The sequence below is a fragment of the Frankliniella occidentalis genome, unplaced genomic scaffold (genome assembly GCF_000697945.3).
Source record: "Frankliniella occidentalis isolate FOCC.00 unplaced genomic scaffold, Focc_3.1 Scaffold13, whole genome shotgun sequence".
Classification (NCBI taxonomy): domain Eukaryota; kingdom Metazoa; phylum Arthropoda; class Insecta; order Thysanoptera; family Thripidae; genus Frankliniella; species Frankliniella occidentalis.
Genome location: NW_026267143.1, coordinates 84,473 through 96,023, shown reverse-complemented (window position 1 = coordinate 96,023; position 11,551 = coordinate 84,473). Strand labels below are relative to the sequence as shown.

The following is an 11,551-nucleotide window of genomic DNA, read 5'->3' as shown; positions in this document are numbered from 1 at the left end:
CCCCCCCGCCCACACACACACACACTACTCACGTCACATCTACAAAAGGAGTACCCTACCTTCCCACTGACAAGTGCAATATCGAATCGACGTCGATGTCGTTTCATGATTCGATGTTATTTTGGGCTCTAAAACGAAGAGAAAACGATAACGACGTCGATTCAAAATTGCATGTTTTTCACTGGGTGCTTGCACCTGCTGACCGCAACTCCCGGGTTATGGCGCGGCCTCCGCGCCGGCCCCGGCCCCGCCGGTCCGCCGGCCTCATAACTTCCCTATCCACGCTGCGCTAACGCTGCGCTCGGCGGAGTAGAATGGGTTGCCTACCTAAGTGGTCACCAAACTTTGAGGTAGTTGAATGCTCAATGCTGCGTAGCCGCCCACGCGCCCCACAACAAGTTAGGGAGGTACTCACCCACGCCATAATCGCCGATGACTAGAAATTTGAACAGTATTTCCTTGGACATGCTGCCGGCGACAACACTCGAGCTTCCCTCTCTGTCGACTCCGGCGGCCTGGTTGTTGCTGAGCAGCATGCCTCACTCGGAGCAGCTTGGGTTAACTGGTGTGCAGCTGCACTCTTGCGCTGCTCACGGCTCGGGCTCACAGGCGAGACTGCTATCACTCTGATGAGCGGGACGGCGAGTTGTCTTCCGCTGCTACTTCACTCTGACACGCCGAGCCACGAGGGGTTCAAGATAAGCTCCTCTTGTCGTCTGCTTGTTTTGGTCACGTGACGAATGTATATATTTCTCATACATGACAGGAGAGGAAACTCAACTCCGTGCTGAGTATGAGAAACATAGTGGCATTCAAGTTACCCGAACCCGACCCAACGTGGACTGACCAAACACAACGTGGTTGTCTTTCCTAATTTGGAGTGTGAAAATGGCTGTGGGTAAAGTTAAGAAACGGCAGGGCTCGAAGAAGACCAAAAAAGCCTGGAGGAAGACTGATATTCAAGATGTTGAAGACTTTCTGGAGGACAAGCGGCTCGAAGAAAGATTAGGGTATGCCGTGCTCTTATTAGTACAGGTTATGTTGTGGTTATGTATCACCGGCATTGTTCATCTCCTGTTAATTTTTTAAACTCTTGAACACTTTCATTATTTGCTACTATCAAGTTTTAAAAGTGCTGTAATTTTCTATGTCAACAGAGTTGCATTTGAAGACCGACAAGATCATGAACTGTTCACAGTTGACACAGTTCCTGATCAGAAAGGCCTGGACAAATTTGAAGATTGGAAAAAGGAACGTCGTAACGAAATCTTAAAACAACCTCCTCGCTGTTATCAAGCACTCCTACCAGATTCTAAAGTACCTGACCCTATTTCAAAGAGGTACTTGTCCTATTTCTGAAAAGTTATATATTTGCTTTTCTTACTTTATCTCATTCTTGATTTCGTTTTCTAGGAACAGGATTCGTACTGCTGAAGAAAGGAAACATCCTCTCTTAAGGAAAAAAGAAGCTGAACGCATAGAGAAAGGAATCCTGAAGGCTAAAGACCTTGACCGGCAGAGGAATCGAATTCTCGATGAGAAGCGCCGTAAAAGTAGACCAGCACCTGGAGACTTTTCTAAAGATTTGTGGGATGAGAGTAAGTATCAGCAATTTACAAAATTCACTACAATAATATATATCTGTATCTATCTATACATCCATTTGAAATCACTTTTTTTTAAATAATTTTTACAGGTAACATTTCATCTGCTTTGGCACCAGAATTGGGCTCAGAATGGCTGGAGCCAAGTGTTAAAAAACATGTTATGATTAATTCCGATTTAAAAGACAAAATAGTCCGATCAAAACTGCAATGCAAGCCTCACAATCTACCTGCAGTGGAGGTTCCTCATCCTGGTTGGTACTCTTTAGCTTAGTGTAAATGAATTCTTTGTACAACTGAGATTTTTGCATATTTATGTATTGTTTCCAGGCATGTCTTATAACCCATCATTTGATGATCACATTAATTTACTAAAGGAAATTTCTGACAAGGAACAGAAACTCATAAAAGAAGATGAACACATAAAGAGAGTGACTACACTTATGTTTAAAAAACTGCCAAGAGGTGTAGCAGAAGTTAGTTGAGCTTATTCAAATTCCAACACTACTAACCAACAATCTGACTTTTAAAGCGCATACTACAAGATTCTACTATTTAATTTTTTCCAGGCTCAGTGGATCAAAGAAATGAGTGAAGGAGTGCCTGTCCTTGATCCAGAAGCTGCAAAGTTAGATGAGGAGGATGATAATGATAACGAATATCGTGCTATAAATCCTCCTACAGATAGAGACAAGAAGAAGGATAGGAAAACCCGAAGGAAAGCTATTGAAGAGAAAAGGAAACAGGTCGAGAGGCAAATGTCAAAACTAGAAAACAAGAAGGTTTCAGACTTATATAGGTATGCTTTACTGGAAGAGAACATCTTTTTAGCTTTAATAGTTTTGCTTGTGAATTATGAACTATATTATTGAAATCTTTGAATTGCATGTCACATGTCATCATTCTATTCCATCTGACTTATCATTTATCTATTTCAGACTAAGAAAATTGAAAGAGGATATTTCAAAAGCAGAAGCAAAATCAGCAAAGCTTAAAGATAAACGTATTGCATTGAGAGCTAAATATGCAACTAAAACAAAGCGCTTAGGACGCAATAAGTTTGAGGAAAGAGAAACAGATTTTAATCTAGCTTCTGAGCTGAAAGGCAATTTACGTTCCCTTAAACCTGAAGGAAATTTATTGGCAGATAGATTTGTCAACTTACAAAAGAGAAACATAATGGAAGTGGCAGCAAGGCAAAAGTAAGTTCTCTGTAGAGCTTTGTTTCAAGTTCTTTTCCTTTCATGCGCTCATTGATTTTATTGTTAATCTTTTTTCAGTCCTCGTCGTGCAAAGATAAAGAAGTTCTTCAAATCTTCTCACAAAATGGCGTGGGAAGTTACCCCTCTACAGCGACAGCTTCATGAAAGGAAGAAGCTGCAACGAACAAATCATGTAACTTTAGGTGCAAAATAATTACACCTTTTTTTGTTCTATCCATTGTTGTTGAAATTACACCTAGCTTAAAAGCTGACCTTATCTTATTCTGATACCCCCATCACTTATCACTCTGAGAGCTGTTTAGTTTCAATATCACCACTGAAGGAAGATGTTCCCTCTTTTCTTGGAACAAGCCCTAGATCACCACTGCGGTACGCTGATGTTGAGGTGGCAGGAAGGGAGAGTTGTATAGTTGACAACCTGAATTCCATCAGACATAATAAAAATTCTGATATCAATTTTTAATAGTACAGACGTAAGATATTTTACTCACGATCCTGTGTCCTTTGGTTGAGGCTGAAGGTTGCAAAGGTCATACTTGGTAAGTAATTCTAGAAGAGTAGCCAGTAGATTGTCTCGCACAGCCAAGTCTAATGCTTCATCGCCTGATGGATGATCCTGTATCTAGAATGGCAGGTAACATATTTTGAAACTATCCTGTCTTGTCTTATCTATATATTCAAAATTTGAATCATTTAAAATAGTAACCTCCAGTGCGTTTTTGATGGCATTTACTGCTGCAAGCATTGTGTTTCCTACTCTGTTTGCATATTGTCGCATATTTGCCACCTTCAAAAGCATGTGCTCTCGTTCATTAGCAGCAGTAGCAAGCTGGCTCTTGAGCTTACGCATTTCATTGCACATATTGGTGTGCTTTCCTTCTGCTTCAGTTAACTGAGTCTTGTATTGTTCTGTGAGTGACTGGTAGTGAGTTAACTCTTTGACACGAGTGGTTAACTTTGCATGTTCCACTGACAGACGGTCAATAAGCTGAGAAAGTGACATTTAATTATGAAATTTAATTTTAAAGGTCCAGTGTCAATCAAAATATGAATCAACAAACCTTGCTTTGCATTTCACTCCTATTCAGAGCCATTTTCTTCTCTTTTTCGTGCAATTCAACATTCAGCCTCAATTCCCTATCTCTTTCTCTCATTTTGTCATTTTCATCTGTCAGTTCCTTAGTTGAAGCTAGCATTAAATCGAGCTGGAATATTTTTTCTATTAGTATTATAGTATGATAAAACTTCATTTTATCAAGTTTGTTTAACTTCAGAGGCATACCTCATTGTTTATTGCTATATTTTCTCGAATGACCCTGTGAGTAGTACTAGCTATTCTGGACTCAGTTGCCTCTTGGAACTCTGTTGATAGCTGAAGAAGTCTCACTTCCATTTCCTTTTTAAGACTGAAATGAAAATATTAAATTTTATGGTTTCACAGACAAATGTAATGTATTTGGTTATCACTGACCTGTCTTTGCCTACAATAAATTTTCGTTCAACTTCATAGAGTTCTCGAGCGTGACTCTGCCGTTGATCTTCCATTTGTTGTTCTTGGGTTACAAACTTGGCCATCAAATCATCACGCTGCACTCGAAATTCATCAAGTGCGTTCAGTTTCCCAGCTGTTTGGGAAGAATTTCAGAATGAATAGGAATTTCTCTTCTGAATGGTCAAGATTGGCTTTCACTTACCCAGCAGTTTCACTTCTGATGTAAGTTGTAGTTGCATTGCCTTAAATTCTTGTTCCATTTGCTCAACCTTTTCTCTAAATGCTTTTGTTTCCATATCCCGAGTCTGAAAAATTTAACCATCTAAATCATAGCTTAGACACGCTTGCTCCAGTTGAACTAGATCCTGCAAACCTGTTGCAACCCCTCCAGCCTTTCTTTAAGCTCTAAAATCTCATCCTCTTTTTCTGAGAGTGTACGGTTTAGGTAGGATATAACATCAGCTCGGTCTTCTTCAAGTTTATTTCTTTGAGATGAAATGTCATCATTACTTAACTCAAGTTCTGCACATCTAGATCTCAATCTGGTCAGAAAATTAAAATTAGGTCAGTTTCTGAACAGTAATTTCATACTTACCATCAGCAATGATAAAGCCTGATTCTGTGTACCTGGCAAGTTTCCGATTGAGGTCAGTTATTTGAAGCTCATAAAACTCCTTGTCAACTTCAGTAAGCAAATTCTTATCTTCTTCCTCTGTTTTCTTTCCTTTTTTTCCCTTCTTGCCTTTGCCTCCTTTGCCCTTCTTTCCCATGATGAATTACTATGAAGCCAATCTAATTTAATTTGTTTTAAAAGAAATTGTATTTTAAATCAGTGGTATAAGACATTCTCATATAAAATTCATCTGTTTGTCAGATGTAATTTGATGCTGTGTCTAGTTAACTCACTTCGGTAGATTTTACAGAACAAATCTATGTGAAGGGAAAGACTACTTGTTCAAAGTGAGAAGAAAATTCACCTATCAGTTTTCTTTTGACATGTAGTCAGCTAGGCCTAAAGTTTGGATAATAGCTAAAATGTTTTCACTTGTTAAAATTAACAGCACAAGAGACATTGAAAAATGAGTGTTCCTCTACAAACTTAATTTTTTTCAAAATTCTTCACTATTTACTCCGTAGTGTTCTGAGTGATCCCAGGGAGGCAAATTGTTACCATGGTAATAATAATAATAATCAAATTTCATCTTGATTGAAAAGAAGAATTTTTCTTAAGAAATGTAAGTTTGTGTCATTGTTTTGGGATTGCAGGAAAAACTTAAGATTTTCCTACCCCTCATAATTCCGTTTCTTATTTTTCCTTGACCCGCCCCTTTCGTAACGTCCGTCAGCGATTGCTCTTTCGGAGACAAACCTAGATCAGCACACTCAGCTCAGCACAGCACAACTCCGATTCGGACGCCTTCTAACGGTGGTGTACGTGACTTTTCCGATTTACCCGCCGGTTGGGGGAATAGAGAATGGAGATGTATGTTTTCGGTTGGGATGAATGTGATTTTAATTGTTATCGATCGTAGAGAAACAGAAATTTGAGAAAATTCATATTAACTGCGCAATGTCTTCGTGTCAAATGAGAGGAACTATGGTGATTTCAATCCTTAGGTTGAGGTTAGGTTAGGATCGCTTTATGCCTTTCTTTGACATTCGAGCGGTCGTAACGATCAGCACTGGATACAGTTTTAGCTCTTCTCTGTAATTTCGAAAATACTTGTTGTTGCCCATTAGTGCATGGCGCTCGTCAGGAAAGCATAACTTATAAACTTTGTTTCTGTCGGTGTTCTATTTTGTTGTTTTGTTTTGCACTGTATTTAATCATGTTATTTCTTTTCCAGGAGTTGAGGCTTAATAATTCAGGTTAATGTGTCCTATTGGAGGTGACATAACTGGAAATGTATAATCAAACTACCAATAACCAAACATCAAGCTCTGATGACAGTGATACTGAGAGGCGCAATGTTGTGCTCCAGAAGAAAGCAGTGCCACGATGCAATACGTATTTATCTGATGTTGGTGTTGGGGTTGTGCGCTCAGAAAGTGGCAGTGAGAAAGAAAGTGGAGCTAGCCGAGATTCAGACAGCAGTAGTGGCTGCTATACATCACCTCTCAAGAGGAAAGGAAAACCTAAATCATCAGATACTGAATTATCTTCTAAGATTGTGAACAGAGACCCAGGTTGTTTTCTTCAACCAGACTCATGTTCTAAACTAGCCTTGACAGGAAAAGTTAAATTTTGGAAGTGTCGAGAATGTTTCAAGAATATCTCTACCAATCAGTATTCCTGTCGATTTTATTCCTTTAGAACAACTCGCTGGAGTGAAAAACATTACATGTTTTCTGAGAGTTTTGCAAAACCATCTGATGCCACTGAGGTGTGTTTTAAATATGACATATATGTTACAGTTAAAGTCCAGAGAACGACAAATTCAATGTTTGACTGGTCAAAACTGGGTTTTACCTAGGCGGTTTGGTAAAAGCCCCATGTAGGATTGTGCGTCCGAGGTTTTACCATACCCAAAACAGTAAATGCTGTACCAGATAATTTTCATCTTAAAATTTTCAAAATTGATTTTCCAGTATTGTTATTGGCCCAGTTAATACCAGGGTGGCACTTAGAGCCACAGAGCAGCCTCCTGTCCATTAACTGTTTTTCTTGCAGCCTTTCTTGCAAGGGCACTTTGTGAAGCTCCTAGCCGCCTTAAAGCTGTAAAAGTACTTCACACTCATGTTCTTAAATTATTTTTGGTTTTAAAACCTGGGCAGAGCATAACGCTAGGGCGTCAGACAGTGGGCGTTCCAGAGGTACTCAAGGGTATTGCATCTGCAAACCGAAGTGCAAGAGATATCCTTATGATTAAAATTGAACATGAAAATTATCTGCATGCAGCACTTACCGTTTTGGGCATGGTAAAATCCCGATCTTACAGATGTAACTGGTCAAACTCCGGATCCACCATCCTACATTGGGCTTTTACCAAACCACCTCTATAAAACCTAGCTTTGACTGGTCAAATTCCGGATTTGACGTTCTCCGGGCTTTAGCTGTAACATGTTTATTAACTTTTTTTTTCAAGATTTGTCAATCTTATTTACTGGCTTTTTAATTTTTACAGGATGATAAGAAATTATGGCTGCCCAATGTAAACGAAACAACGAACCAGGACTCTCTTAATTTTCATGTTGCAAGATTTATTCTATCTCTTGTAGGAGATCAGTTTTGCAGCCTCTTGCGTCAGGAGGAAGCTGCTGTGAAGCTCAATTTAGGAGATGGTATCTATGTAACCCAGTATTTTTTGTAGTCTAGAGGACTTTCCAATTTTGCCATTCTCCTTTCTAAATTGTGATTTTGAACAGATGATTCTATATATTGGAAGAAACCCATGCAGGGAGTTCGTGAAATGTGTGATGTTTGCAAAACAACATTATTCAACTTCCATTGGGCCTGTTATAGATGTGGCTTTGTTGTTTGTATTGACTGCTATAAAGTGCGTAATAATAATCAAGTAGTCCGTTTAATTTTCTTATCTCATAATATTGAAGATATTTTTGACATGTATCTATATACTCTTTTAAAGGCACGACATAAAGATGATAAGAAGGCTTGGATGCTGAAAGGAAGCGACCATGATGAATGGAAATGGCTGTATTGCACAACTCGACAACCACATGAATTAGATTCTTTAATTATGTGTCAAACTATTGCTTCTAATTGTCTTACCAGCCTTGGCGACTTAGTTCATGAAATAAAATACCTCTACAAAATGCCAAAAACCTGCGGATGTGAATGGACACCAAACCGAATTAGTAGGTTTAATGAGGTAAGAACTCTTTGAAAGTATTATTTATAACTACCAGGTGGATGCCCGGAAGTCACAAAATACTATTGTATTTTACTGAACAATGATTGATGATTGATAAAATTCAACTATAACAAGTAATAATTTGTGATTTTCAAAATATCTGTCTGCTAGGATCGTGTCAATGAGTTGATCAAATCTGATCCTATAAATGCCATTATTTGTCATCTTGAGAATGGCCCCATTATACCAAACAACAGTGAAGATAATGAAGCACGTGTTCTTCTAGAATTGGACAAGCAAAAGCCACTTGATGATCTTACAATAGATTTCCCCTCTTCAACAAATCAAGAGGTATTAATTTCTATCTAGGATATTTATTTTTCTGATTGTGATGTCAAATTGTATCATACATTCGCTTTTAATATCTTAAAGGAATCAAGTAGTGAATCAGAGGATGAAGTTTGTACCAAGTCAGAACTTTTGGATCTGTTAGTTCCAAAGGACACGAACATTAATTCTTTGAATAGCAATGGGTCTTTGGCAACCCATGAAGACCGAACACCCAATGGCAAATTTGGCAGAAGTACTAGGTTTCCAAGTGGAACTGTGTTAGAATCCACTCAACCATCACCATTGTTATTAAATCAAATTAAGTCCTCACCTACAAAAAAGCTCAAGATGGCTCTTTTGGATGATGTAAGCAACTTTTTTTTTTCGACCGCCATTCATTTTTGCCCTGTATCTTACAGTTGTCTTCAGCAGTATTTTAATTTTTTATAGGTGCTTTCAAGAATGCAACCTGAGACATCAGAAATTGTAAAACCCTGTAAACCAATGCAGCATTTTGTAAGACGTAGCCAGGGTTTTACACCAATGAACCAAACTCAATTTCTTCCTCGGGTAATGACAAAGGCTCAAAGTGGTGAACTCTACCCTGATGTGCCACATGATTGGCTTTGTAATGGCAGGCTACTTAGACTGATAAATCCTAGCCACAGTGGGAATTACAGAATATTCCAGGTATGTATACAAAGCTTTTGTGTGCTTCATTGAACATCCTGCCACATTTGAAAACTTGCGTATTTTCTTCCCCCTAGGACCAATGGAGGAGAGGCCAACCAGTCATTGTAGGAAACATGACAAGTCTTCTGAATATGAATATATGGCATCCAAATTCATTTTGTAAAGACTTTGGAGAGCAGAAGAATGATCTCATCAATTGTGCTACAGGACATGTATTGCCAGATCGTCATATGAAAGAATTTTGGGAAGGTTTTGAGAATTTCTCTAAAAGATTAAAAGATGAGAAAGGAAATCCAATGCTCCTGAAACTAAAGGATTGGCCCCCTGGTATCTTCATGTCTTCAGCCACAATAGTAATTTCTTCTATGCCATGATTTATTGTTTTTGTTATATGATGTATTTTATTACAGGTGAAGATTTTGCTGAGCTACTTCCTAAACGTTTTGAAGATCTGATGCAAGCTTTACCTTTGGCTGAGTACACTAGAAGAACAGGTCGTTTTAATCTAGCTTCATACTTACCTGACTTCTTTGTACGTCCAGACCTGGGTCCAAAAATGTACAATGCTTATGGATCAGCACTATTTCCCACCAAAGGGACAACCAACCTTCATTTGGACATTTCTGATGCTGTAAATTTTATGGTGTATGTTGGGATTCCATGTGATGCTGATTACCACCAGCATATTGAAGGTCTCCTTTTTTTTCTTATCCTAATGACACTTTGAAAAAATTATCTTAAATCTCGTGATTTATTAACTATCTCTTTTCTTTTCATTGGTCAATAGAAGCTTACAATGCAATCGATGAAGCGGGCTGTGACGAAATGACTCGACGCCGAGTTCGCCTTAAAGGAGAAATGCCTGGCGCTCTCTGGCACATATATCATGCTTGTGATGCTGATAAAATAAGAGATCTTTTAAACAAAGTTGCTATTGAAAGAGGTACTAAACTAGAACCGCACCATGACCCAATACACGACCAGAACTGGTATTTAGACGCAGAACTTCGTGATAGGCTCTATGAAGAATACGCTGTAACTGGCTATGCTATAGTGCAATGTTTGGGTGATGCTGTTTTTATACCCGCTGGTGCCCCTCATCAAGTATGTATCAGTATAGTCCATTTATTTCATCGGTGATCCTTTGTTTTGTCTCTTACATATTTCTTTTACTTTTGCAGGTGAGAAATTTGCACAACTGTGTTAAGGTGGCGGAGGATTTTGTTTCGCCAGAAAACGTGTCACATTGCTTTTACCTTACTCAGGAATTTAGAAATCTCTCCGATACTCACACAAATCATGAAGACAAATTACAGATTAAAAACATAATTTACCACACTATTAAAAGTGCTGTGTCAACATTAATGAATGAAGCTATTAAGAAGTAGTACCAAAAAATTCAATTAACTATCATGAAGACTGAAACACAATACATTTTGTTTCTGAAATTTGGTGAGAAGTTAGAATTGTTCCCTAGAAATCAGTTATTCAGATCATATTTGTAGCCTGTACTGTAGATAACTTAGATAATGCTATCAAGTGAAGTTTTACTTAATTAACTGTACCTGTATGCATAGATTGTTCTCTGATTTTCCTGTACTCCTTCTAAAGTGAAAAAAGCAATTTCTGTGAAAAGAAATATATTCTTGAAGTTATATATACACACTTATTTTTAGCCAGTTTTTATTGTGAGGGAAACTGATCAGTTTGACTTATGTTACTGATGTAAGTATAGACTTTATTTAATTATTGGAAAGTATTCTAATCTACCTGATGTAGTTAATAACTTGTATCATTGTCACAATTGTTCTAAAACTTAAAATATTATCAAGAGCTTAGTTAGATTTTGTTTTTTATATTATATATATACTATTATACCTCGTGATTTATCACAAATAAATTATACAATCAAATGTAAATGCGTTTTCAACCTTCTCAAACTAATAGGCGTGAGTGTTTGGTGTGCGCTTGTCTGGGTACTACTGGAGCAACAGATTTGGCATTTGACATAAAAGTGAGAAGGGATTTTTTTATTTTTTTTCAATTTTAGGGTTGACAAAGTAGAAAGTATGTCCTTGAAATGACCATTTTTTTTTGAAGATGTCATTATTGATTTCACTGGAATTAAAGTACGGGTTAATTTATCCGACCTTGGTTAGCCTTCTATGGAATAAAATCAGGTTGTGGTAATTCATTCTGCAAGGGGTTTGGAGGAAGGTGTCAAGTCTTATTGAACGAGGGAGAAAAGTTAATTTTTCGTGTTGTACGTGAAACAACTTAAAAGCTGTCGTCTTTAAAAGACGAGAACTTGTGTCAAACAAAAAAAAAACGTTAACAATTCTTGTTAACCATAAACGGACCCTTAGTAAAGAAAATTTTCTATTTTATAGTTTCGAG

General features: G+C 37.9%; 4 protein-coding genes across 10 annotated transcripts in view; 2 read left to right on the top strand and 2 right to left on the bottom strand.

Annotated features, from left to right (window-relative positions):
• The window catches only part of LOC113210255 (ras-related protein Rab-32-like), a 16,233-nt gene extending 15,555 nt beyond the window's left edge, over positions 1–678 (bottom strand). Inside the window, exon 1 of the mRNA XM_026428141.2 lies at positions 416–678. Within this exon, the coding sequence (XP_026283926.1) occupies positions 416–536 (121 nt within the window). The 5' untranslated portion in view covers positions 537–678. The remainder of the gene's footprint in view (positions 1–415) is intronic.
• Positions 679–811: 133 nt separating this feature from the next.
• Positions 812–3,078, top strand: LOC113210252 (ribosome biogenesis protein NOP53). Its single transcript, XM_026428135.2, has 8 exons — positions 812–1,010; positions 1,158–1,340; positions 1,414–1,598; positions 1,697–1,858; positions 1,935–2,080; positions 2,174–2,403; positions 2,543–2,806; positions 2,885–3,078. The coding sequence occupies exons 1-8, from the start codon at positions 889–891 to the stop codon at positions 3,018–3,020; spliced, it is 1,428 nt and encodes a 475-aa protein (XP_026283920.1). The 5' UTR covers positions 812–888; the 3' UTR covers positions 3,021–3,078.
• On the bottom strand, positions 2,725–5,715 carry LOC113210253 (cilia- and flagella-associated protein 157). 3 transcript variants are annotated; one of them, XM_052263723.1, is made up of 11 exons: positions 5,608–5,715; positions 4,947–5,098; positions 4,693–4,861; positions 4,522–4,624; positions 4,299–4,452; positions 4,110–4,233; positions 3,889–4,032; positions 3,534–3,815; positions 3,319–3,449; positions 3,080–3,245; positions 2,725–2,981 (listed from the first exon to the last, which is right to left on the bottom strand). In XM_052263723.1, exons 2-10 carry the CDS (start codon positions 5,087–5,089, stop codon positions 3,110–3,112), a joined length of 1,386 nt encoding a protein of 461 aa, XP_052119683.1. In that variant the 5' UTR covers positions 5,090–5,098; positions 5,608–5,715; the 3' UTR covers positions 2,725–2,981; positions 3,080–3,109. The 3 variants fall into 3 exon arrangements, with proteins under 3 accessions (XP_052119683.1, XP_026283921.1, XP_026283922.1); XM_026428136.2 differs by having other exon boundaries at positions 4,947–5,111; positions 5,226–5,695; XM_026428137.2 differs by having other exon boundaries at positions 5,226–5,695.
• Positions 5,689–11,073, top strand: LOC113210250 (lysine-specific demethylase 3B). 5 transcript variants are annotated; one of them, XM_026428130.2, is made up of 12 exons: positions 5,689–5,802; positions 6,167–6,703; positions 7,445–7,601; positions 7,686–7,816; positions 7,907–8,149; positions 8,303–8,482; positions 8,564–8,827; positions 8,912–9,151; positions 9,229–9,481; positions 9,565–9,846; positions 9,942–10,258; positions 10,336–11,073. In XM_026428130.2, the coding sequence occupies exons 2-12, from the start codon at positions 6,224–6,226 to the stop codon at positions 10,540–10,542; spliced, it is 2,754 nt and encodes a 917-aa protein (XP_026283915.1). In that variant the 5' UTR covers positions 5,689–5,802; positions 6,167–6,223; the 3' UTR covers positions 10,543–11,073. The 5 variants fall into 5 exon arrangements, with proteins under 5 accessions (XP_026283915.1, XP_026283917.1, XP_026283919.1 ...); XM_026428132.2 differs by having other exon boundaries at positions 5,700–5,750; XM_026428134.2 differs by having other exon boundaries at positions 5,783–5,919.
• Positions 11,074–11,551: the final 478 nt, after the last annotated feature.